The 27,837-nt window shown below is 42.2% G+C and overlaps 2 protein-coding genes across 4 annotated transcripts in view; one reads left to right on the forward strand and one right to left on the reverse strand.

Moving 5' to 3' along the window:
* Positions 1-14,901: 14,901 nt before the first annotated feature.
* Positions 14,902-19,804, forward strand: LOC146809743 (uncharacterized). The gene has a single exon (XM_085616598.1). The coding sequence runs from the start codon at positions 14,907-14,909 to the stop codon at positions 19,716-19,718; it is 4,812 nt and encodes a 1,603-aa protein (XP_085472724.1). The 5' UTR covers positions 14,902-14,906; the 3' UTR covers positions 19,719-19,804.
* A 4,034-nt stretch (positions 19,805-23,838) lies between these two features.
* The window catches only part of LOC146809744 (uncharacterized), a 518,320-nt gene continuing 514,321 nt past the window's right edge, over positions 23,839-27,837 (reverse strand). For all 3 annotated transcript variants that reach the window (XM_085616600.1, XM_085616601.1, XM_085616599.1), the window contains one exon: positions 23,839-25,951. In XM_085616600.1, coding sequence (XP_085472726.1) covers positions 25,542-25,951 — 410 coding nt within the window. In that variant the 3' untranslated portion in view covers positions 23,839-25,541. The remainder of the gene's footprint in view (positions 25,952-27,837) is intronic.

A 27,837-nucleotide genomic window follows, 5' to 3' on the forward strand; every position in this document is an offset into this window, starting at 1 on the left:
ACCCAAACCTGCTTACTTGCCTGTAAGTTACTTACCTGTCTTTTTCCAATAGGATTGCTTTGGTCATTTACTGCATTGTACTAAGTGTGATCCTGAATGCAAAGTATATTTTAATGTACTGAAAAGCATTTTATGCACATGCAAAGTGTTTTTTGATGCAAATCTATTGCCAGTAATTTGAAAGTATTGCATAAAGGTTTACAAACATGTAACTGAGTTCAACTTGGTTCCTAGAAATAAAAGTAACTAAAGTAATATTTTTCTACAAACATTGGCCTGGAGCCAGTCTTGTCTTGTCTTGTATGAGTATGTCCAGCTAATGCATTCACACTACCCTCTGATATACCTAACTGCTCAGCCCAGCTACAACTAAATTGAGAGTAAGGTATTATCTACTTTAAGCTCTGCCATACCTTTGGGGACTCATCGGACTCTGTGTACACAATACCTCTTTTTGGTATAGTATATACAGAGACAGCTTCCTACACTTATTCTTCTGTAACATTCTTCTTGGTACTAAGTTAGTCTTCTGTAAAACAAATAAATAAAACAATAAACATCTAATAGGCACAGTTCATAATTCTTCTTTTTGTTTTAAGTTCGTCTTGCTTTTCAATTGGCTTCTCAATATCAATCTCTAAAGTTTTCAAGGGGGTTCTAACAGTTCAGGATTTACGTTGTGCAGATCTTGCACTATAATATTCAGTGCTGCGTTTACAAAATAAGACCATCCAGGTGCAGAATATCTTCGGCAAGGCACTCAAGACCTTCTTTGAACTTGTTGATTTGGATTGAGTGAACCTTCGTCCTCCATCTCAATCTCTTCAGGAACTGTTTCTGGAATTCATGCTATTGATGAACTACTTTTTAGTCTTTCTTCTCTATGATTTCTTGGCCACTCTGCATGACACCCAATTGTTATTGTCCCAGCGCTCGTTCCTTCACCGGGCTCTTGTTCTTCTCCTTGTTCTATTTCACAGATACCCTCAGCATGCATTTGAGTCTCTGCTACATCTCTGTCTGAGACCTTGATGCCACTTTTTGTTAATTCAGACACTTGTTCTTTTCTTTTAACTTGCTAACCTTCAACCTTCTCTACTTCTTGTGCTTTTCTCTACACTTCAGCAGGCGCTGGTGCTGCAGGTCTAGGTGGTCCTGCAACTGATGGTGGAACCACTAAGGCTCTTCTCTCCGCATCATAGACCAAAGATGCCTCCTCTGGACTACTCACTCTCTTGGTGTGTGAGGCATGTATCCGGTTTGGAAATCCAGAACATTTAACAGCAGAGTTAAAAAGGGGCCTTTCCATCTGGCTTCTTGATCACGACCCAGTCATCTGGATTGAGATTGTGGCACTGTTCTTGATGAGGGTCTTGTGCAGCAGCTGACACCTGAAGAGGGACAGAATGAACCACATCAGCGAGTGTCTTGCAGTAGTCCAAAATCATATCATCTGTGATATTCACAATGGCGTTTGCAGGCACAGCTGGTAGTCTCATCGCCCTTCCCATAAGAATCTCATGAGAAGATAATCGTGTCTTCCTGGCTGGAATATTTCGAACACTCATCAACACCAAAGCGAAGTTGAAGCACAAACCTTTGTCAATCTGAACTTCATTGTTCCATTCATCTGGTCAACTATGCCTTACTCTTCTGGTCTGCAACTACAATGTAGCATTGTTCAATATGTAGTGCATCACATAGCATGTGCATCACTTCATTATTGAAGTGTGTTTCTCTATCTGACTCAAGAAGGACCGGCATCCTGAATCTAGATATGATCTCCCATAATAACAGTTTAGCGTCAGTGTGACTGTTAGTTCTCCTTGTTGGGTAGCTTCCACCCATCTTGAGAACACACAGATGATCACCTGGATCTATCTCAAGTCGTTGTGCACAGGTATTTTGTTAGAATACATCTGTAGTCTGTTAAAAGGGCCATTTGATCTCAGTATGTGCGTGCTTTTAACATGTTTTCTTCCCTACATTTAGTTGTTGGCATGTGACAAATCTTCTGCAATTTTCATCTGCAATCATTGGAAAACCTATGGTTAAACCAGCTTTGTCGAAAAGGTTTCACCATGGTATCTCTTCCTAAATGTGTGTAACCGTGGTAATATCTGGTCATTGGCAACAGCAAGCTATCAGGCAATTCTTGCCTTCCGTCAGCTGACATCCAGATATCATTTGCATTCTTTACACAGCCTGACTTGATCCACCCATTTTGTTCTGCTTTAGACACATTCTTTTACCCTTTTTAGTTCTTCACAGGTATCAGTTGTTCCTATCATCATTGTAAAAGCACTTTCTTCCTCATATTTGCATGTGAAATCTCCATTAAGTGTGCATGCTAGCAATGCACAGTACCTGGCTACTGAGTCAGGGTATCTGTTGCTCATGGCAATGTACCTTCTGCCTGCTTGGTGTCCTAGACATTTAGGTAACTGTAGAGCCTCAAGCATGTTCTTTACGTGCTGGCCATTCCTGATGGGCATTCCTGTGGAGGTAAGAAACCCTTGTTGCGACCATAATTGCCCAAAGTCGTGAACTACGTCAAAGCCATACTGGCTGTCAGTAAAGATTGTGACTCTTAATTGTGCAGTTAAACTGCAATCATGTGTAAGGGCAATTAACTTAGCAACTTGTGCGTAGAAACAGACTGAAGCCTGGAAGCTTCCATTACATCATTTATGGAGCACATGGCATATGCTGTTCTTAGTGTGCCTTCATTTCCTACCAGGCATGAATCATCAACAAATAGGACATAATCAAGCTCATTTAGTGGTTCATCCTTAATATCAGGTCTTGGCTTTGTGCATAGTTCAGTGACACTTAGGCAGTCATGATTGAACTCTTCACACTTGTCATCTGGTTCAGTTACAGGCAACAGAGTAGAAACATTCAATACATTACAATGTTTGATTGTGATATTTTCAGAGGCGAGCAAGCTCTTCTCATTTCTAGCGAGTCTATGGTGGGTAAGATATTGTGTTTTGGTCCTAGTCAACAATAATTCAACTGAGTGAGGGACCATGTCAATTTAATTATGTCCCATAACTATGTTCTCGCTCTTTTCCGAACTAGCACTCACTGCAGCAACTGCCTTTAAACAGCCAGGTAGTCCTTCTGCTACAGGGTCAAGTGTGGTAGAAAAATAGTCCACAGGTCTTTGGGCCCCTCCATGTGTCTGTGCCAAATCTGAGAGTGCACATCCATCTCTTTCACTGCAAAACAAGGTAAACTCCTTCTATAGTCAGGCATTCCCAAAACTGGATTAAACATTTTTTGTCCCAGAGGAGCAGATCGGGCCCATCTCAATGTGTTAGCCTCAGTAGAGGCTTTGCCATCAAAGAAAACTACGGTATCCATAGTCTACAGTAGCCGACGATTCCTAGAAACATCCTGATCCCTCTCTGTGTGACACCTTTCTGACTCTTTTCATGATAGTGTGTCCCAGATGTTGAACTTCTTTTTGACAGTACTTTGTGTCCATTCTCTGCCAGGTGATCCAAAACTGCAATGGTGTTGTACTTACAAGCATCACATGTTTTTGATGCGATCAGTAAATCATTTACATACTGTACAAGCATAGACTTGCAAGGCAGCTGCAGGGACGGGCAATTTAACTTTAGGATCTGATTAAAAATGGAGGGACTCACTGTACACCCTTGAGGAAGGCAACGCCACGTGATTGTCTTCTGTTGGAAGACAAAAGAGAACAATTACTGGCTATCTTGGTGTAGGGCACTGAGAAGAAAACCTTGCACAAATCAATGACTGTAAACCATTCTGCAGTACAGGAAATTTGGAAAAGTACAGTAGCAGGATTTGGCACTCTGAGACAACAAGGCACCACTATTTCATTGATCCGCCTCAGGTCCTGAACAATCCTATACTTGCCGTTAGAATTTTGTAAACCCATCATAGGTGAATTACATGGGCTACGAATTAACTCTCCTAATATGCCTTTCTGAAGCATGTCTTCTGTCACTGGCTGTATTTCTGCAATAGTGTCTGGGGACAAATGATAGGAAAAACATAATTCAGTTTTAATTTGACTTTGATTGGTTCTACTCCTTTTACATATCTTTCCCTGTAAAATCCCAAATTCCAGCCTTTACAGAGCCAGTTCAGAAATAGTCAGTAGAGGAAACATTTTTTACTTCAACATTTTTTCTTAACATTTTAAATTCAACATCATAATCGGGGGTCTGGAAAGCTACACCGTCTGGTGTGCAATCTATTGTACAATTTAACTTGCACAATAAATCTCTTCCTAACAGATTTACTGGGCTAATATCACAAACCACAAATTGGTGCTTTTCTTCAAAGGTTCCTATTTTTACTGGAACTTATTTTGAGATAGGATTTTGCACCTTTTAATTGTAACCCCAACTACTTGGATCATCTTCCCTGAGAGTGGTAAGTCTGGGACTTCCACTGTTCAAACTGTGGAACGATAGCTCCTGTGCCAATCAGAAAGGACACTTTGTGACCATAGACGTTTGCACCTGCAAATGGGCCACTCTGACCTACCTCTAAGACTGCGCAATCTTCTCCCTCTCCCAGGCACCATCATTGTGAATGATCAGAACCAAACTCATCCGTCTCGAACAAGGGATATTGTTCCAAAATATTGTGATCCAGGTTCTGCAATTGTCGTATTGCATTCTGGAACTGATTTGCATTAAAGTTTGGCATTTGATTTACATTTAATTTAGGATTTCCCGTTTGGGTACGAGCAATGGGCACAATCTGGGCTTGATTTTGCATAGGAGTCTGTTTTTGTTGTACAGGCATTCTCTGACCTGCCATACCTTATGAATTTTGGATTAATCCCCCAGCATGTTGAGGATTAAATCCACATTCCCAGTTCCCCACTCCATGACAAACGTGACAAGCAGTAACCTTTTTCGCAGCAGCAGAGTATGTCCCAGATCCCACACCTGCACGAACATCTCTACCACTGCCATCGGGCATATGCATTCCATTCTGATTTCCTGTAAATCCAGCCTGCGGAGCAACCACTCGCTGCACCATGCCCTGATTTCCTACAAAAGAAGGTTTCTAGAAACCTTTCTTAGCCAACCTAGTCCGAACTAACTTTAATTCCTCCTTTATTTTCCTCTGCTTCATGTCCAATTCATCACTGCAATGTTTTGCATAACGCAAGATCTTGCCTAGCGTCTGTCTGCCAACAGAAAACACTTTGCGTTAACATGAGCACTAATTTCAGGTTTCAATCCAAGAACAAACTGAGACACAAATATCCCCATATCCTTTTCTTCAGGATATTCACATCCAATGTGCTATTTAAATTCCTGCAACAACCTTTCATAGTATTCATGAACTGTCTCCTTCGGTTCCTGTGTAGTTCCTTTCAGGTTTTAACCAATCTGTATCCCTGGGATGTATTTTTCCTTACAAAAAGGTCATAACTGCTTCATGTTTCTCCATCACCGATGAAGAAGGTGCACCAGTTCCTCTCTCTGTCTGTGGTTCTGCCATTAGCCACGGCACTGTTACACCACATTCTTCCAACAAATCAGCTGGTACCACAATGTTGAGAAACATATCTAGGTCTCTCCACAACACCTCCAGAATGTTTATAAACCTTTCTACATGTGCATACTACTGTACTGGTCTGACTCTCAATTTTGTCAAATCATCACTATTCCATGGAACATGTACATATACGTTCCTCCAACCTCTTTCAACAATGGATATGGCACTGCCTCATCAAACCCACCTGTTCTTTCCTCAGATTTTCTTATTTTCTTTTTATTTCATTTTCTTTGCCCATCTAAGTTCCAACTTTTCCACATCCTTCTATCTTCGTATGCATTAAACTAATTCAGTAATGTGCAAACGCATTCCTGTAATCCTCATGTTTTCTATTGCTTGATCATCCAACTCGACTCTATGGCTATGATGCAGGTTCACATTGTTAGAAGGATCCACATCGTACTTCTTTGCTATCCCTGCCAACCTGTCATGTATCATAGCAGCTCTCCGAGTAATCTCCTTAAACAAGTAAGTGAACTCATGTCTCTGGTACTGATCTAGGTGATCAATTTCCAGGCAACTCTTGATTAATTTTTTCATTGCCATTTATAATTTAGGAATGTCCAATGGTTTTCCTTTTCTTGTCTCTAACTCCTTTGTGGGCTCTGCGCTTCTACCTTTCTCTCCCTTGTAAGATCTAAAAGCCATGCTGGTAAACCTCCATCTTCATTGCCCGTCAGTTCATTCGAAGCTAAAGGAGTTATAAAGACTATGGTTCCCTCTCCATCTACTAGAGTGCGCACATTTTGTTGGGGTCTCCACAGAACTGTGTATTTTGGGTTGTCAGTACATTTTCAACAACCAGTGTCGTTAAGACATCTGATCTTCTCTCAATTTAGGGTGGTGCAGTAGGAACCACTCATGTAGCAACTGGATCAGTATCAATAGGAGCCACAGCTATTGGCTGTCTAACAACTGGTAGAGCAATTTGTAAAACCTCTAACATTCGTTCATTAAGAGGTGGATCTGAATCCACAGGAGCAGTAGCTGCAGTCTGATTAGCACTTGCACTTATCTCTCCTCGGTCAGTATATTTTAAAGATGGTAGTGGTCGGAAACACAACATTTGTTCTAATATCTCGTCTCCCAAATCAGTATCTGAGTCACCCTCTTCTTGCTTAGCCACATCCTTACTTTTTCTCATACTCTCTAATGTAAGACCGGATATAGTCTGGTTCCTTTAATAATTGCCTTCCTCCTTCTATGCTGTTCTTCATCCCATAGGGCTTTTTTCATAATTTGTTTATTGCGCTCCCTGTCCTTCGCTGATATTTCTCCTTCTCTTTTTCCCTGGCAAACTTTTCCCTAGCATTAAAAGCTTTTTATTGCATGGGTCGAGGTGGTGGCTTCTTCTCGTACAATTTTTCCATCAAATGATCTAGGAATCTGGTGTAAAATGTCCCATTCCTCGGAAATCTTAAAGCACCCTCATTTTCCGTAATTCTTTCCCATTGTTTTAGCCGAAGACATGAATTTAATACACGTTCTGTAGTCATGATGTATGCCGAAGTATGCTCAAGAGGTGCCTCCTCAACTTTTCGTGCAGTAATAGTTACATCACCCTAACAAATTTCTCAAAATCTTTAAAAGATTTTATAGTGACAGTTGAATCTTCAAAATTTTCACGTAAGGCCGAATGTTTTGATAGATTACAGTTAAATTCCATGTGATTCTTTGCCAAATCCAATAGAAGAACTCACATCAACAAAATCCAATCACAATGGGACACAAGAAACCTTCTAACCAATGGCAGCACGAGAGTTCACCAACCGTCCAATCCCAGCGTGAAACACTATGACGTATGACTCACTCATCGCAGCAGCTCACCCTCCTTCACAATTTTCTTCGCTTTCACACACTCTTTCAAATAAACACTTAAATACCTTTTTGTTTGCTTTTCTAAAGAAATATGAAGTATCTCAATCACTCAAGAATATTCTACACCCACATGTGACTTTTCGACCAGCGAAAATTGTCACACATTAATGCAGCTTCAACCGTTTGCACAATAAGGTTCCACTAACATTAATGAGGATTAATCAAAAAGAACAGCATGTCTCTAACATTACCGATGGAAGTGATGGTACCTCACACTCCACATCAACTTCTCCTGCAAACAAAATTATAACATTTGTTATTATCCCCAAATCTTTGGACTTCAACAAGCCTGAAATCAACATCTCCTCTTCAACAACTCTTCGTTCTTTCTCATTCTTCTTCTCTGCAAGGAAAACACATACAACCACTACACTCACAACCGCTACATTTTCACCCTATTAATACTTCTTCAAGACCACAACCGCTCTTGGACACCGCTTCGCCACGCCATTTGGATCTGAACACTGGGATCGGGTATTACTTTTCATATAGCTTGGATATTAGTTCTAATATTCCATTCAGGGTGTTAACCATTTCCTCTGCTACCAGAAACTGCAGGAGCCTGAGGATTAGTCAAGAATGGTATTTATGTTTAAACGACCAACTTAAAGATTTCGTCCCTTGGCAAATCCTGCCGGCTCTTGAAAAGGTTGACGGACCCTTTGCCACTATTTTAGAACAGAGCTTGAACAAAGGCATAAACTTTGCATACATCATCAACAATTAGATTAATGTACAACCAATGATGAGAGGTAGATGAAGTTTTCAACACCTTTATTTATCTTAAAGGATTAGTATTCATAAAGTTGTCTTTATTCGGATTAGTAATTTTACAGAGATGCCAATAAAAGTTTGATTGGTGAAAGCATAAATCAATACAGATTGTTCCATAAACAAAATTGTTACTAAACTAGCTAAGGAGCCTCATCTACCCTAATTAGAACTCATGAAGTGTTCATTCTGAAAAAGAGCAATATTTAGAATATGAAAATACATACCCATAAAGAGTGGTTCTAGAAACTCATTGGAGTTCCTTACAGCTGCAGCAACAACCACTTTCAAGAGTGATCTTTGCAGTAGCATTGATCAAAGTAAATCAATAAATAAAGGAAGAATAAAGACACCTTTAGCAGTAGATTTTGATAACAAAAGTAAAGAAGCCACTCTTCAGTAGAAGAGTTGCACAGGCAGATTAAAGAAATCTGGATCAGAGTCTTCTACTCACTCGATTTTTGTTCTGCTCTAACTAGCTAGGAACACTCATTAATATAAAACCACATAATAATCTATCAATAATGGTTAGGTGTTAACTCTCCTCCTCCAATGGAAACCGCTTGTCCGATGGTATCGTCCAATTCCATTGCTTCTCCTGTTGATTCCAATGGTAATCATTCTCGTCGATATAGTGTCAAACCTTGTTCCAAGTCTTTGTTACATGGAGGAAAGTTCTCATGAGGACCTTCTTACCTATGCTAAAAGATGCGCTGTATGTCCATTGTGAATACAAAGCAAGTTAAATATGATGAAGCAAAACTAGCAATAATATTCTGTAAGGCATTTATAAAATATACCTAAATCATTATTTATTTAAGAAGTCACAACAGCTCATCGTATTAAGAAATTGACCTAATCATGATGGTAAGGAAGCTTAAGAAACAGGGATTTGAAGTTAGCACATTCTCATGCTGGTACTAGGCAAAATGTTCTAAATTAAGTGTATTAAGCTTTGACCAAAAGTCGAAAGGAAAGGCATGTAGGCTCTACGAAAGAGGCACATTTAAGAATGACAACTTGGTATAAATAGTTTCTTCTATATTATTTCGCATACATATAAATACTGCACAATTTCCCTATATATGATTAGTCTAGGAATCATTAACTAAAACAAAAATACATTTGAATCTGATTCTTTCACGTAATAAAACACAATTTTCTGCATGTCATTTTCTATGTGAAAACATTTCTACAACTGTTTAAACTCTTTCTAAAGGGCAATTCAACCATTGTCTGTGAGTCTAATTTTTTATTTTTAATGCAATGTTCCTCAAGGGTATACAGGAAAAACAGATGACTTAACGCTGCACTCATCACGCGGACGCCCGAGGGTGGTTAGTGACCTTTTCCTTTTAAAATTCTTTCTGAGAGCGAGACACCAGTTTGGGAATCAGATTGGTTTGTGCTTGGTGGTGGGTGGAGAAGTCACATAACAGTTCTCACTGCTCCTTCTGTGAATGTTGGTAGGATATTCAGAGGATGTTTTAAAAATCTTTTTTCGTGGGGCACAAAAGAAGGTAGGGATTTAAATGGTTGCTGGATGGTGGATGAACCCATGTGGCTCACTGCTACACTTTCTGTGGGGTCTTTCCATTGTGGAAAACCTAATATAGATTTTGATTGGTTGATGCTGACTGGTGGATGGAAAACCTCATTGAGAAAAAAGACTGACAGGCGTGGGAACGTCTGCTGATGTCAGAGAGCTGGCGATGGTCTCCTTTGGTTAAAATTACTTTTCCTAGGTAATAAATTATATTGGGAGTATTGTTGGTTGGTGCAGGGTATTGGGCAGGATGTTCATAGAAATCTACCCAACATCTCCTACAGAGGATATGTAATGGCTGCTGGGTGGACTCTTCTTCTTATCAATTTCTTTCCCAACTGTGAACAATGTCTTTGGTGCTGGCTGAGAAGTCTTATGACCTCACCTCAACTTTTCTATAGATGCGAGAGAGCTGGCAGATTGTTCCCTCTTTTTTTAAACTCATTTCCCGTAGCAGGAAGCTAGGTGGTAGCTGAGAATGATTTGACTGGGTGGTGGGAAAATTCAGCACATTACCTCACCCTCTGTCAAGAATTCCTGTCATACAAGGGAAACACGCCCTTATGTAAACAGGAGAGCTGTTACATAACTCAAGGAAAACACGCCCTTATGTAAACAGGAGAGCTGTTACATAACTCAAGGGAAACACGCCCTTATGTAAACAGGAGAGCTGTTACATAACTCAAGGGAAACACGCCCTTATGTAAACAGGAGAGCTGTTACATAACTCAAGGAAACACGCCCTTATGTAAACAGGAGAGCTGTTACATAACTCAAGGAAAACACGCCCTATAAAGGGAGGAACCGGGAGGTACAACGCTGTCGGATATTGTGTTCACACCGACGTACCTGCTTCGTGAAGAGCAGTGTTCCGGAGTGGTGCTCCAGTAAGGCAAGAACGGAGGTAGGTCGAGTCGTTACTCCCTGGGCCGTGTCTTGCCCCATCGTCACCTGTGAAGGACCCGGAAGCTCTACCGGTCAACCATTGAGCTTCGCTTTTTGACTCGGCTGAGTCCAAGCGCAGTGGCGCTTTTGCTGGTTGGAGTCGTAACTCCCAGCCCGACCAGAGACACAGGGACTGCCAGCTGTAACGCACACCAGGAGGTGTTTGCCGCGTTACAGACTCGGAAGTCCACAGGATCGATCGAGCGGCTGCTCTCGGTTCAGTCTTCTTGCTTGTGATTGGGGTATCGGTGACGCATCACCAGGAGGTGACTCCGCGTCCCGGTGCAGTCTGAGGAAGAGGTTGAGCGGCTGCTCCCTTCAGGTAGAGACCCCGGCTGGGTGTTTCCCTGACTCCTCGATTCTCCCCAACACTCTTCGTGCCCCTCACAGCCTACCGATTGGCATTGTCGGCCATTTCATTTCTGCCCTCTGTTGGCATACGCCGGGACCGGCGTATATGCAGAGGACGGTTAGGACCATCCGTGCTGTGGGCTGGTAACGTACTTAGCCTGGAGGATTCCAGTGACTATAACTTGTTTATTCTTTGTATTATATTTGCCTTCATTAAAACAACTAACCCTTCACTAGTGGTTGCGTCCTCATTGTCGTGTCTGTTAAACGATCCTGAGACGTTCAGGGCGTTACACCCTCCTGCTCTTCCTGTGGATGACAACGTTAATGAAATTAAAGTTCAGGCGAAGTGCATAGATGTCTGTATCTAATTGAGCCCAATCCCCGAAGATGAAAGTAAGACTGCCCTAGTGAGTTCCTTCTCATGGAGTTAGAAAGGCACTTGCTCAGACTGTCGAACCTTATGCAGAGCACCATAGCAATGTGGGATTTCAGGGGTAAAAGTTCCATAAAATGCCTTTTTTCCATTTGCATTCCTTCACATGCTGGTTAGAGCAACAGGAGTGAATGCTGCAATATTTATAGAACTGTGCTATTGTCCATGTGTATCATCGCCACTTTGGACCCAACATTGATAGCTCATATAAACTAGCTATGAATTTACCATGTTTCTATGAAGGAATGATTCATGCTTCTCTTATAAAACACTTGCAGTCAGATCCCTACAATACATCCTCCAACCAGACACAAAGAAGTCACTTATTACTGAGATATTTGCTAAAGGAAAATGCAGATCGACAGCCAAATACTAGAGTGCCAACATGCAGACTCTCACGCTTAACTCACCCCGTGCCACCTCACTATCTAGAGGATTGGCTCCTCCCTACCACCCGCCGTTTTCCACGACCACAGACGAAGAGACCTCCCAGCCAGCTCCATACCGGTCACTCGCCTGCTTGATTACCCAATTCAGATCCTTACATATGTGCGCTGCTCATCAAATTCACATGGATCCACGGACCCCCTCCCAGACCGGCAGCTCGCCTACTCCTTACGCCGATTCTAACTCTCCAATTTGGCTCTGGATTGACTTCTTGACGTCTCGTTCCCTCTGGCCTAATGATACAACCAGATAGATCTATTTTGCCCTCACGCATGCATTTGCCTTGCTCCTCCCAGCACTATTTTTGAAACTCGTGACCATTGTTCTGATGATGACCTGAAATCAATCAGGTTGAAACGCCGTTGACTACCCAGCATAGAACTTTGGCGCTGATGTGGTCAAGTAATTTACATTGAATTCTACAGACCATATTGTATATATTTCTTACCACTTTGTAACTCTCCGTGTGCCTTGCACCATTCACGCTGTTATCTTTCACCGCTGTGTCACTGCGCCACCCACCATCACTAGCACACCCAGTGCTCACTTGTTTGTTATGGTCACTGTATATTTAATTGTACTGTAGTGCTGTCATAACTACTTACAAATAATAATTTCATCACCCTACCCCATTCATTGTGGTCTCCCTTCCTTTGTTCCCCTACCCTATGTGATTTATCTCACTGTTTTTATTGCCCCTGTCATTGATTTCCAGCTGAGACATTGTTGTATGATACAAACATGCAGACTAGGGCATGTTTGGAATGGTGAGCTGAATTTGATCCCAGTGTTCTACTAGGTGGAACTGAAGGAGGCATAAATGCTGTCTGCCATGGGGACAATGGCAATACCAGTGCTTGATGCCTGGAGCCCCTTAACTAGCAGAATATGATGAAGCTATGCTACAGTTTGTCCTATGACCAAAATCCTCCCGGGATGAGGGCAGACTCTTGCAAGTCTGCTCTCTAGAATAGCCTTTATGAGCACTATGTTTTTAGCTATTTTCAGCTAGTATGAGGGAGTACTTTGCCAAGATCTCAGTATATCAGAGATTGTAAAATGCTCCTGGGTCTAACAAAAGGCATCTCCAACTTGAGATCGCTTCTTAGAAGGCAGTCAGTCATTCAGATGAATGTAATAGATAACCTTCAGAAGCCAGGAATAAACCATCAAGGCTATCAGCAGTTTACTGAACACTTAAAAAGCTGAATTCATTTGCAAAGAAGCTGTGTTATAATGCTGATTCCCTTTGACAACCAGAAGGCACTGTCTTTGGTCCTATTACAGTGCTATTGTAAACCTGGGGCAGTAGTTTGCTTTAAGAAAGAGGGAGCAACCATGTATAGTCCCCAATACCAGCAAGAAAAATACCCTCTATTTCAACAGTGTATTAGAAAATATAATCACAATATGGCTGCATGGGCTGTTCAGACCTCTAGGCACTGGTGCCACTGCACCTCTTACACTCATGACAGACATACCCAAGGCCATGCATCTGTTCTTGACTTCAGGTCTGCCTACTAGCCCTTTAATATGCTGCTAGACATGAACCTGGTGAGTGGCACAAAGAAGAGTGTGTTGAAATAATAAAGGCGCCATTGGTGACGGTGTTTGGGCTGCATTTTCATTTTAGGTTTGTCTACATGTTTTCAAAATACTTTTTATGTACAATATTAGTACATAGTGGACTTTGGGTCAGCTCCTTGCTCATGATTGGTTGGATTTCTTGCCTTTCTCAATGAGTTATTTTCCTCTTCTTGTGTTTGCTCCTCCCTGGACCATAACTCAGTGGCGGCGGAGGAGCATTGCCCCACTGCTGTTAAGCAGTGTGACTAAAGGAAAAACAAAATGATAATAACTGAATGTTATTATCATTTTATTTGTTCCTTCTGCTTTGCGTGTGGGCGAGGCTGTTGTGCTGTCAGAGCAGGGCAGGGGAGGAGTGGTGGGCACACTGAAGTGCGCATGACGCTTTGGCCGGCCCTCTGGGTTGGCGAAGCAGTCATGTGCACTTGCCATGTTTTCCATCCAGGCTGCATAGAGAACATGCCTAGGCCCTCAGTCCCCGTTTGGGCACCAAACACCAGCACTGAGACCAATCATAACGTTGCATTGCAGCGTTGTGATTAGTCTGGGGAGCCTGGGTTTGCTTCCTGGTTCCTTTTCAGATGCGGAGGAGAGACGGAGCAGAGATGCGGGACACGGTGATAAGGTGTTTTTTTTGTTTTACATTCCCTTTCCTCCTCCCCCACCCTCCTGCGCCTGATCCATGCTGGCCACTGCTTCCATAGCTGTTTACAGAGTTTATGATAGGATGAGTTGTGCCCTTCAGGAGCTTACAGTCAGGAAATTAATTTTCATTTTTGTTTCAACACTACGTGGGAGTGCATGGGTTTTCTTGCTAATTCCAACCCAAAATTCTTTCTGACTCGTAAAGGGCTTTTGTGATCATTTGGAAAGGAATGTATCCATGGTTTGTAATTGCAGCTGCAGTTGGAAACCATTGACGCGTTATCAACTCCCAACTTGGGGTAGTAACTGATTTGCATAGAGGGACACCTTCCTCTTTGTAAACCATGGATAGTGTACATTGACATGCAAGAATATAACCCATTGATCACACTACTCAGATTCATTGGTCTTGGTACAAGCATAAATAATCAGGGCACTGGAAGAATGTAGGTTCACTAATACCTTCTGGATGTAATGGTGTGTGCTCGAAGCGTTTGGTAGTGCTAATTTAATTGTAAATACTGTGAGCTCAGGTATGAATATGCTCTCTGATCACCAACTCTCTTCGGGAAATTGCTTGATAAAGTGTAACCTGGCGCACCAGCTGGAGATGTACAATTTCTTTGACACAATTAACCTGAGACAAATTCATATCTATAGTTGTAATTTATTGTTGTTTTGCTTGTAAACATAGACTCATACCTTTCTGTTATGTCTTGCAGCAGAGGTTTACAAATGGAACCAGAAGTGACTGAAGTTTTTGTTAATGGCGTCCTCAGTGAAGACGTCCCATCGGGCAGTTATGAACCAGCAGCCTACTGGACACTGTCTACAAAAGAGCCTGGAATGCTGGTACGGGCAGAACCAGAACCTCCCCTGGAGATAATTGAAAAAGTAATAGGCAAGCCAGATCAGCCCGAACTGGACCCCATATGGGTAATTAGTGATGATTCAGACACAGGAGAATGTGAAGAAACTAACTGTCACTGGGTGGCACCTGTTCAATACCCAGGAACGCTGTTTGTGGTAGAGCCAGATCCTGTGTGGAACCCAATCAAAGATGGGGTAAACATGGCAATGTGGGTTGAAGAAATACCTGGGTTGAATCTAGTCAATGAAATGCAAGGCCCACCCACACATGGGGTAGAATCTCAGCTGGAGGTGCCCATAGAAGATCCAAGTACCCTAAGGCAGAAAGAAAAAGATCCTCTTACGAACATTTACATAGAAGAGTCACATACAGCCAGAAATTCAGAAGCTAGTCAATACAAGGTGACTGAGGAAGGCCTGCCTGGGCATAATGAGATAGAAGATGTACATCAATGGCAAGAACTACAGGCCAACTCCAAAACTGAACATATGGCAGAATCTCAATGCATTGTACTAGAAAAAGAGCCAAATGTACCCTTGCACATAGAAGAAAACCATTCAAAGATGGTACCTGAGAAAGAGTCATGCTCAATGAAACAGTTAGAAGATCTCCAGCTGAACTTGGATAATCTATCTTCTGAAATGCTGGATTTCGATGATCATCAAGAATTAATGCCCATGATAGCACCAAGAGCAGCCAAACTGATAGTCAACGAGCCTCGGTGGAACATATTCAGAGAAGTAACAGACATGCCTAGGACAGCAGAAGAGCACAAAAGCCAGATTTACAAAGATGGGATAGGCACTCACACACCAACAGAAGATCTTCACATTAAGTTATTTAAGAACAGACCAAGCATACCCAAAAAGACAGCAGAGAGCCAATGGAAATCAACAGGAAAAGAAACAGATGAGCACAAGCAGATAGGAGGGAGTTCATGTAGTTTAACAAATCACAAATCAGACACATCCACATTAATAGAAGACAACCAGTGGAATATGGCTAAGGAAATGTCCAGTATTCCAGTGTGGACTGAAGAACCTTGGAGTATGCTTTTCAAGAAAGATCAAGGTTCATCCAACACAACTGAAGTACCTCAATTGAGAGTGACCCATAAAGTAACAGCTAAACTCGGACTGGAAGACGAACTTCTGAATAACTTTCACTGGAAAGAGCAAGGCATATCTAAACAGACAGAAGCATTTTATTGTAAGTTGTTAAACAATGAGATAAGTAGTCAACAGCAGACACTAGGAGAACCACGGAACATGCACAAAGAAATTCCAAGTGCACCCAAAAAGACTGAACACCTTCAATGGAATTTAGACAAGCAAGAATTAGGTTCATTAGATAATTCAGAAGAGGCTTGGACAAATGTTCTGAAAAATGGGCAAAGCTCCCTCAAACTAATGGATGCAGCTGATGAGAAAGTGCCCTCAAAAGTACCAAACATACTCAAAATGGAAGAAAAACACCTTAATAAATCCCCTAGGAAAGACACTGATATGGCTAAACAAACAAACCAATCACAGTTTAAAGTTGTAAATGAAGACATGGATAACCACAAGCAGGCAGAGGAACAACCCCAGTGGAAAAAGTCCACAGGAGAGACAGGTACAGTCAAACACATAGATAATCCCTTATGGCAGTTGGGCAAGGAAGCATTGTGTACACCAAAAAAAGCTGAAGAACCTTGGAGGATGGATCTAAAAAAAGAGCGAGGTTCACCAGCACCAATAGAAAAGCCTCAAACAAAGGTGCCTCTAAATGTTCCCAGTAAACTCACACTGGGAGGGGAGCCTATAAATAAAGAGTCTGTGAAAGAAAAGGCTATGCATTTACTGACAGAAAAATTACAGTGGAACATGTTAAACGGTGAGGCCAGTACACCAAAACAGATTGAAAATGGACACCAATGGAAGAACCTAAAGAAAGAAACAGACACACACCAGCAAATCGAAAATACCCAATTGAATTTGGACAAGGAATTGTTAATTACCCCAGGTCAGAATGAAGAGCTGTGGAAGAAGGTTATTAAGAGAGAGCGAGGATCACCTAAACCAATAGAAGTTCCACTAGAGAGAGTTCACCAGAAAGTACCAGAAAAGGTCAAACTTCATGAAGAAGATCTCAAGAAGCTATTCAGGAGAGAGCCTGCCATTCCTAATCAAATAGAAAGATCTGAGCAGGTGATGTTGCATGACAACATGGCTGCCTTGAAGAATACAGACGAGTCAGCTCTGTGTAAAGTGCTTAATGAAGATACAGGCATGACCAAACAAACAGCAGACCATCTAAGGAACCAGGGCAAAGATGAGTCATGTTCAGCAGAGCGGTCTATAGAGCCATGGAAGAAAGCTCTCAAGAAAGAGCGAGGATCACCAAAACCAATAGAAGTACCTCAATGTAAGGAGCCCCAGAAAGCACCAGATAAACTGAAACTGGAAGATGTACCGCTGAGAAAACCTATCAAGGAAGAGCCAAACTCAACTAAACAGACAAAAGAAATGGTTAACTTGAGGATTTCTAAGGAAGAGACAAGTGTGCACAAGCATTCAGATGAGTCCCATTTGAAGATACCTAAAGACGAACCAGGTATCAACAAGATGTCTGAAAAAGAACCACAACATAACTTGTTTAGAGAAGCAATTGGCCTGCCAGGACTGGATGGAGAAGATGCCTTTCAAAATAGTTTGAACAAGTGTCTTGACCCATCCATAGAGTATGCAAAACGGCCAGAATGTCCATCAGGGCAGCATATGTACAAATGCCTTGCCTGTGCCAAATTGTTTACAAGCCCATCTTTTCTGCACAGCCATTACTCCATGCACTTAGAGCAGAAGCCTGGGGAGTGTCCTGTTTGTGGTAAAGTGTTCAGCTGGCCACCACAACTGCAGCAGCACCTGTTGGAACATACTGGCCCATGGCCCTACAAGTGTTGTGTTTGTCAATATCATCCATCAGATCCCAGAGCACTTCATCAGGGCAGTTATTCCAACACAGGTGACAGGCTTTACAGGTGTATTTCCTGCAGGCTCTGCTTTGTCAATGCGTATGACTTCCAGAGACACAAACAGAAGCACCACAACCCCTTCAATGGGAGAGGCTTCTCAGAAAAAGCAACAGCACGAGAGTCTGGAAGGTTCCAATGTCCTGGCTGCAGCAGGTTTTTTGAATCAGACCTTTCATTAAGGGTACACAGGTGCAGAGGAATTAGAAAAAAACTCCACAAGTGCTCTATTTGTGGTATGCAATTCAAATATCCATATTATTTAGCTAGGCACTATGCCACTCATACAAAGGTCAAACCCTTTCAGTGCAACATCTGTCTTAAGTCATTCCGCCGCCTGACTCACCTGACCCGGCATTATCTTATTCACAGCAACAGTCAGCTGAACCCAGGCACTGTTTGTTCAATAAGCTCCTTGGAACCCAACAACCTAGTTCAGCAGCAGCAGCAACAAAGTTACAAAGAGGAGAAAGACAGGGAGGCTGAAGTGGCTCCATTAGAAATGAAGAGAGAAAAACTGCATGATACAAGCTTAGTAAAAACAGAGCCTGAAGAGGGCAAGGAGACCACTCAGGGCCAAAGGGATGGACTCACAGAGACAAGACCAAAGGAAAAACAATTCTTGCTGCTGGATGACTGGACATACCTTTGTCTGGCTTGCAACCGGGCTTTCGAGAGAAAATGGGATGTAAAAGTCCATAAGTGCCCAGGGAGGGAGGGGAGCATAGAGGGCTCAAGGGGATATCAGTGCACTGTGTGCAGAAAATATTTTGCCCGACCTTGGTCACTTAATAGACATTATCGAGTGCACACGGCTGAAAAACCTTTCACATGCCAGGACTGCGGCATGTCTTTTCGCCTTTTGTCCTCCCTGAAGCAGCACAGCCGCACCCACGTAGGTGAACTACCATTCTCCTGCACTCTTTGTCACCAAAGTTTCCAGAAATCTAGTGACTTGTCTCATCACCTACAGGGACATGCAGAGGAAGAGCCCTACCGTTGCATCTATTGTGACCGCAGATTCTCTCAGGCCTGCAGTATGCAGCAGCACCAGCAGACCCATGCCCACATTCATGCCGCCTTGCGTGCTACCAAAGAAGAAATATCGCCAATTGACAATGGTGACTACCAGTGCCATGAATGCAATACCATTTACCCAGATGCCAAAGGTCTACAGGAGCACGATTGTCCCAAAGATCTTAGTAGCCCTGTGGATACAATGCGTCGGAAGGCCTACATGTGCCATGTGTGTGAAAAAGGCTTCAAGAGTAAGTATGACTTGGCCTCTCATTACCTTATTCACACTGGTGAGTTGCCCTTCCAGTGCCCACAGTGTGGGAAACGCTTCCGCCGGCTATCTCACCTAAAGCAGCACGATGTATCCCACACTGTGGCAAGGCCTTTTCAGTGCGTGGTATGTAAGAAGGAGTTCAAGAGGCTGGCTGATCTCTCCAGGCATCGGGAGGTACATAATAACCAGAAGGCTCACCAGTGTGGTGTCTGCTACAAGTACTTCTCACGTTCATACAGCCTCCTGCGCCACCAGCGTAGCCATAACCCCTGTTTTGTACCCAACACTATGCAGGAATCCTTCCTCAGCAACTCCTGCTTTGACAGCCAGGATCATTCTGCCTTTGCACAGATGGAAGAAGAGCAGATAGAGTAGAAAAAAGACTATGGACATTAATAGAAAGGAGCACCTCAACTTTTAGGAGCATCGCACATTTTGGCTGCAAAGTTGGTATAGTGGTATTGCCATGGTAATCTTATTTCATTGACAGTGGGATAAGTCAGAGACGATTGCAAGCTCTGCCAGATCATTCAGGTGAGATGCTGGCAGCTATGCTGCAGCTGCTGTTAAACAGGCTGGATTATTCAGAAAAATACATGGTAACCATACTTCAAAAAGCACAGTAACCAGCAGAGATCCATACAAACCCATGACCTCTCAGACACCTGAAAGCTCTTAGGAGGCAACATCTAGCTCACTTACCTTGAGAAAATCACTCAAAACGTATTTGCTCCTTCAACACTACAGCTTCGAAAGGGAGGCTCGTACTCCGCTCACAAAGTGCTTGGTTGCCCAGACGTGGTTTTTAGCAGATAAGTAACAATGCAGATTTGCAGGTTATCATTGACAGTTATGTCCATTATGTTTGACTGACTTCTGAAAAAAACAGAGAAGCAGTGGCCCAGGCAACATGGTGGCAGCCATTTTGTATTGTTGTACGCTGCCGATTCAAATAACATAATTTTTCTTTTTGGCAGTGCATTGACCCGAGTGTGACACCTGTCTAAGGCCAATGGAAATCAGCCGCATGACTTACCCTGAAGAACTTCATAAACCTAATTCAGGGGCAGTTGACCTAAATCATCATTACTAGATGGCAACTTCTTTGTGGATCCTGTGAAATAGGACTGCTTGCAATAAGTTGGTGGCCTCAGTCTAGTTGCCAAGAGAAGGCTTCTACATACCTGGAAGAACATATCTCACTAACAAAATGACATACAATCGAAAACAGTGCATAGGAGGGAGATTAAAATCTTACAGCCCCTTAAACCCCGACATTGAGGGATGCAAGGTAGAGGAAATGGCCGCCCGAGTACATTGGGATCATTGAATGTGTGGAGTAAGGCAAGTTTACACCCCTGCAGGCGTGCTGTATCTGTTCATTATTGAGATTATGTACAAAATAAAATGTGGTAGATGGGAAACTGGTAACAGCAGAGACACTTTGATCTTTTCTTTCATTATCTCTGACATCATCGGACTATCTTGATGAAAAAGATAGATTCATTATTTACCTTCAGCTACAGATCTGAACATTATCAATAGTAGTCAGAGCAGACCCCCAGCCACCTCATTAACGTTCAGCGCTAAAGTTGCAATGTAACTTAACATAACAGTATTTTTTATTATGTACATAATCTAACTTGTGTTATATAAATTAAAAAGGCATTGGCAGACTAACAGAGTTACAAAGTATACCTTTTTAATGGAAGTAGTTGTTGTCATGTTGCAACATTGTGGCAGTATCTGATGGTCATCACATGAGTCTGAGCATGATCCAAGACAAACAACACATTAGTTTGGGAGTGATCCATCATGGTCAGCCCCCCCGGCTTGAGAATGGTCCAAGATGCTCACCATCCTAGCTTTAGAATGTTGTATACATTAGACTCCCTCAGAGAGAGCAGATCTTTGTGGGTATATATCCCATATTCCCAATAAGTATTTATAATATTTAAAATGTGCCTTCTAAAAAAGTACTAAACACACAAATATTTTCACACCAGTAACGCCTCTGCGCATATGGTGCACTGGTGGTAGCACTCCAAAGCAAGCTCATTAGGGTTAGGCTGCACTTAGTGCCAGAAACCTTTATTACCCAGCATCCTTTCTGTTGCAGTGGATCTCCTACTCTGCTACTGTGCTGCATCTCATTCATCCGACAGTTAAGGTTTGCTCCTGTTGCTGCCTAGCTTCATTGCATCACACACTTCTTTTATTTGCACCAAATGCAGTTTCTCTTTTCAAACCTCTCTCGATTCACCCCAGCCCCACTTGCACCCTGCACCATCAGATCATAAGATGGGCTCGTATGACATTATTTCTGACTCTACATTGGCTAACTGCTATGTTGGGTTCCTTCCTAAAAATCAACTTGAAGTTCTCCATTTGATATGGTCACACAAACCGGATGTATTGTTTTTAACTGAAACCTGACTTCGTGATACTTCTGGGCCAGATCTTGCAGCTACCATTCTCTCCGACTACTTGATTGTCCTTTGGGACTGTCAGATATAGAGTTGGTGGGGGCCTTGTCATTATTTTTCGCTCAACTCTCTCATGCACCTTTATTGACAATCATGATTTTCCAGACGCAGAGTGTCTTTTATATTTTTGTTAAACATCCTTCACAGGGGAATTAATCTGTTGCCCTCTAGGACCCAGAACAGATTTCTATAATACATTACCTGGTTTTCTAGCTCTATTCTGGGTGACCTTAACTTATATCTGGATAATCTTTCTCATCCTGAAATTTCTGAACTTATTAAGCCAATGATGGTCCTTGAACTCCACCAGGACTAGACTGTTCCCACTCACATCTCTGGAAATATTCTTGACCATGTATTTTATCAATCACACGTTCTTTCAAGAAAAAGTCCCTTTTTGTAGTCTGATCACCTATCACTGATCCCTATCAATATCACCACTCCTAACTTTCAAAGTCATTACATAGCTACCACCAATTATCATTCTAACTTGGCAAATGCTCTCAGGGACTACTCCTCAAATATACAGAATATATATCCTCTCTTTCTGTAACTTTTGATACCTGGATCTCATTACCTCTGGACTCTACAGCGCCTAGGAAAATGACCAGGCCACATAGAAAGCTACCCTCAGCACTCTGGATGCTGAATGCCACTGTAAAATCTTAGAGCACTGCTAGCGAAAGACCTGTCAGATTGAAGCCACACTCCTGCATCATACTGGTATGAGCAAGTGGAAACAATTGATCAGATCAGTAAACCACTAAGATTGGGACATAAAATGTCAGCCTGCGAGTTGTTCTTGATTGTGAAAAACCTTTTGAATCAGCCTGTATGCTGTATTACCACACCCCCTCACAAACTGTATGTGATGATCACTCTATGTTCTTTAAAGAGAATATAGCCAAAATGTATCAGGATTCTCCTACTCCCACTTTCTCTGACTCTCTGGCACTTTTTTCTTCCCTTATGAACTCCCCTACAGGTACTTGGTAGAACTCCACTGCCCACCAAAAAGATTCAAACCCTAATAATTGCCACCAAGTTAAGTTTTCCACTCTATCGTTGTCCTCCTCATGTAGTTTACTAAGCATTGAATCTCATCACTCCTGCTCTCACTAAGTTTTGCAATTTGTCATTCACCAGTGCTACAGTTCCCAGCAACTGGAAGCTTTCCCTGACATCTTATCCAAGTACTGAACTGTTCCCCTCCTACTTCTGCCACCAAATGTTTTAGAGAAAGCAGTCAATCTCCAACTCTTCAATTATCTGTAAGACAATGCCTAATTAGAGCTTTGTCAGTCAGGCTTTCAACCACGGCATAGCACTAAAGTTGCTTTGTTGGCAAAGTCAGGTGAACCCAGAACCATTCTAGTAAGTATTATTAGAATTATTTGCAGCATTTGTTACTGTATCTCACTCTGTTCTCATCTCTTGTTTCTTTGACCATGGAATTTTTAAGCAAGCCCTCAAATGGTTTCATTCTTTTCTGTCAAATACAACTCATTCAGTATCTTTGCCACTTCTCCAGGCAACCCAAGACTCCATCAAGTTCAGCACACCTCAGGGGTAATTTTTTAGAGTCTATTCAACTTACACCTCTCCCCGCTGGCTGATTTGGTCCGTTCCTTTGGATCTAAAATTATATTTGACCTAAATCATCATATCCATTTCCAAGACTGTCTCTTAAACTCAGGTCAGTTTTCATGCTTGCGTCTTCAAATGGCCAAATACACTTTCAAATGGCCAAAACCAAGGTTCTTATGTTTGGTACAGAACCATCGACTTGGTCTCTACTGTGATGGCCTCCAGATTTACAATACTCCCATACTCAGGTCAATTCTACAAAAAACATGGGTGTCTTTTTTGACACAAAGGCATCTTTTTCAACCTAACTAGGTCATGTGGCTGCCAGAGCGCCAAAGGAAACGCCTAATGGACTGATTCAAATTCCAGCCACTGAGACAAATATTTGTCCATCACCTAAGTTGAGACTGATCACACAGGACTTTCAAATGAAAGTTTTAATGATTGGTGCCAGCGCTCGTGAAGGAGAGACATTGCAAAGGTTGAAAAAAGATCTCCTCTTACAGGGGACAAGTGAAATGTTTCAGAGACATTCTCTGAAATGATAGACATGTGATAGCAGTGGGATCTATGCTCTGCAAAGAGAACTTAAAAGAGAAGGAAGGTTCAATCTTTGGGTTGAGAGATGTGCTAGCTAAGTGTGGAAAGCCTCCAATGGACTGTAAAGCTGGGTAGAAACCTGGTGGCCATGTTACGGTTAGAAGGACACAAAAGAGGTGTGAGAAAATTCCTTTCTGTTGAGAGAGAATGAACAATTACTCATATAATTAGGTACACACACGGGTCTGAGAATACCATGTCCTGTGAAGCATGAGAGATGTGAGGGGCATCCTATGTGGCAAAGGTCATGCGAGACAGGATATGATTGTCACCTGAATTGAGGTATACTTTATAAATGTAATTAAAGGAACATTTATTAATGAATCACCAAACTTTGGATTTTGAGGGACATGTAATAGAAGTGAGGGACCACTATTCTCTTTGAAGCTTTAGAAGGGTTGAGGGTCATTCTATGTGGCAAAGGGCGTATCACATGTGATGAAAAGCCCGTGAGTTGTGTGAGGGTAATCCCTACAATAAAGGGGTATTAAAGAGGAGCGATCAAAATCCTTTCTAATGTGGGAAGTGTAACAGCAATAAGGGCATGCTCTGTGCTATGGGCATGGCAAAGTTACTTATGTGAGGCATCTTTCAAGGTGAATAACATTTGAGAAATACTTTCTCTAATGAGGGTAAAACTAGTGGACAGAACATATCTGCTGATGAGGGATGTGCGAAGAGAAGTGAGGGACTCCTGTTGGCTATAAAATAAATAGGAGCATGTAATGTAGGTGAGGGTCTATCACTGATCCGAAGAATGGAAGATGTGTGAAGGGCTATGTGATGATAGACATGTAAACATTTTGAGCTCATCCTCTTCAATGAACGGCATGCTAAAGGAGGGACTTTGAGTTCAGTGAGGGATTTACAGGCTAAATAGAGTCTCAAGGATTATAACTAGGAGAGAGAGGGTAAATCTCAAGCTATTAATGGTATTGACACCAACTATTCCAGAGGCTGATTTCCCGTATCCTTTTGACACCTGCACCATCCACCCACGGACCTTTCTATGTCACCTCAAAGTGTGCCTGGAATGTAGATACCAAACTTCACTATGCTTGGCTGGTCCATAAATCAGCAATCTACACTTACACTGAATCGCCTGCACCCAACTATCAACTGGTACTTTAAACCATGCAATCTGCTCTGTTTGGCTAAAGGTCCCAACAAAGTCCACATGTTCTGACCCCCCAACACCTATGGAGTCACAGTGACCAGCCAAGCAAAATTAAATCCTAGATTATTCTGCAAAACACTATATAAAGCTACCATACATTCAGTGAATCATTTATATCGTTTCACAATATACTTCATTTCTGTCTCAAATCGGGTCTAGCAAACAAGCACTGTCCCACTGTACACCTGTGAACTGTCCTCCATATGGCCCCCACTGCAGAAAACGGTTATGGGTCATGTGCTGACTGCAGGGTAGCGGATAATCAGCAAGAATGTATTAAGGCCACAATGTGTCTACTGTTGCTGAAGGGATACATAGCCTTGGATATCCCAGCATGTGCCTTCCACTTTAGCTTAATGTAGAATTACATTCTCCTGCCGTATCTTTAAATTGATTTGTGCTCAGAGTGTCATATACATTCTCTCCTAATGTGTCTAGGGCGAGAGCCTGGTAAGTACTGCCTTCATTGCTGTCGCTGCTAGGTTTGGATAAATGGTTGTTTTGAATCATCGTCTCATAGAGTCCACTTTTTTCCTGTATTTGTCCATTGGCACCATTCAGAGGACCAGAGGACCGACATGCTGGAGTGACTTTTTCGTAGATGTGCGGCGCGCCTGGCCTCCCATCTGTCTGTATCACATAACGATTCTCATAATGGTGAATTGGGAACGGTGAATTGATGCTGCTGATGGATCCTCTCAACTTTGCTTGGTCACTACCCATGATCTTGAAATCATTGATATTCTCTGGAGAAGACACTGAAAGAAAAGCATATTAGAAAAGGCACTACAGGATACAGGAGTGCACGTTAAAAAAGCACTTTTGACGTATTAGCACCCACTACGTATTAATCTCTAATCAGTCCTATACAAGTCATGAAAGTGGAACACAATCAGAATTAAATTGCTCCACAAAATCAATAAAAATCAACCATAACAATACCCCAGAACAGCAGAAACCTGCTCACAAATCAGGATTCAGTTGCACCATATGGGACAAGATTTGGCTTAAATGTCATCCATCAGTTCAGAACGCAATTTTGACAAATGAAATGATTGTGTCTTCTCACTTAAAATTGCCCATGAACTTGCGAAAATATAACTATACTGCAATATCTTATGAGGCGATAAGTTATGAGACAATAAGCAACGAGTTTGCTAAAATATGTACCGTGCATTAGCCAACAAAGTTGTCACTAGTAATTCAGGCTAAGATGTAATGATCATATGAGCAATGGCAACAAGAGTAATGAATCTTCAAAAATATGATCCATGAGATTTCTACCACAGAAGCCATTAGTGCCATAAATTGTATGCTATTAAATGTGCTACTTAATAAAACTCCAATTCATAACATAACATAAATTAATACATTTTTGAGAGAACAGTATGCAAAAGTATAATTTATTAATTTCCCAATAGGTGCGTGAATTAGCTAAAATATAGGCCATTTTTGAAAATACCAGTTGGAAGCGGCTAACTTGAACTAAGGCCCAGATTTATCTACATTTGCTGCAACACAGCAAGACAACTGGCTGCGCTTCATCAAATGACGAGAGCGGGAATTAATAATATTTTCTAACATATGGCGCAATCCTGCTCTCTCGCTCTGTGCTGGCACACTTGTGGCGGCATGGCAATACCCATGCTTCACCCACAGAACGCCTTTCCACCGCAGAATAACTCTAGGCAGGGACTTGGCCTGCCTTACGTTGCTCTAGATATACACAAGTTGGCTCTGCGTGGCTTTTCTGATTTAAGAGCTTTCATTGCCATGAGTCATCTTGAATGTTGTAAAAGCAAAGCAAGCCCTTGATAAATCTGGGCCTCAGTTTCTTGAGTGACCTGTTAACTTTGAAAATACTTTTACAGTGTGAGGAGAGGCAGAGCATTGAACAGGGAGGGTCTAGTGTTGTGAGATAGGGCCAGACCGGCCCTTGCGGGCATCAGCCGTTATCTCAGGAGGCTGGAAGGATGGGGGCCGGTTTTGTTACTATGGGTCGGTTTTGCAGCGGTGCTGCCATATCAACCCCTAGTAACAAAAACAGAAAGGGAGCTGGTACGTCAAAATTGCCAGGGCTGCTTTTGGTTCCCAGTCTGGCCCTGTTGGGAGAGGAGCATTGAGCACGTCAAACCAGCCACAAATGGAGAGGGTGGACTGGAGAGCAAGGAGAGAAGGCGGGACTTAGAGACCAGCCCTGTCCGAGAAGACCCCACCACTCGTCCAAAAAAATACATTACAGAGACTTTTAATGCTGCTGCTGACAGCCTGGGAAGGGTGTAAAACACCTGATGGACATCGGTTGGGCACACACATAATGGATTGGAAACTTGCTCTCTTCAGGAATTTCCAGCTCACTGTATGCACACTCTGTGATATCAGATGTTCTCTTGGAGACCGTGTGAAGAGAGCCATTTTAAACGACTTAGGCAAAGATAAGCCATGAATCTGCACACCCCTTTCATGCAGAAAACTGTGTGTTAAAAGCTACCATATTTACGCCACTTTGTAAATATGGTGTTGGGGCATTCTGCCACCTTAATGTCAGAAACTCTTATTTTTCCGAGCTATTAGTCAGACATTTACAAACATACCCACTTTTACAGGATAGGTGTAAAGCATGTGCCAGGATAGGAATAAGGAA

The sequence above is a fragment of the Triturus cristatus genome, chromosome 7, assembly GCF_964204655.1.
Source record: "Triturus cristatus chromosome 7, aTriCri1.1, whole genome shotgun sequence".
In the NCBI taxonomy this organism is placed as follows: domain Eukaryota; kingdom Metazoa; phylum Chordata; class Amphibia; order Caudata; family Salamandridae; genus Triturus; species Triturus cristatus.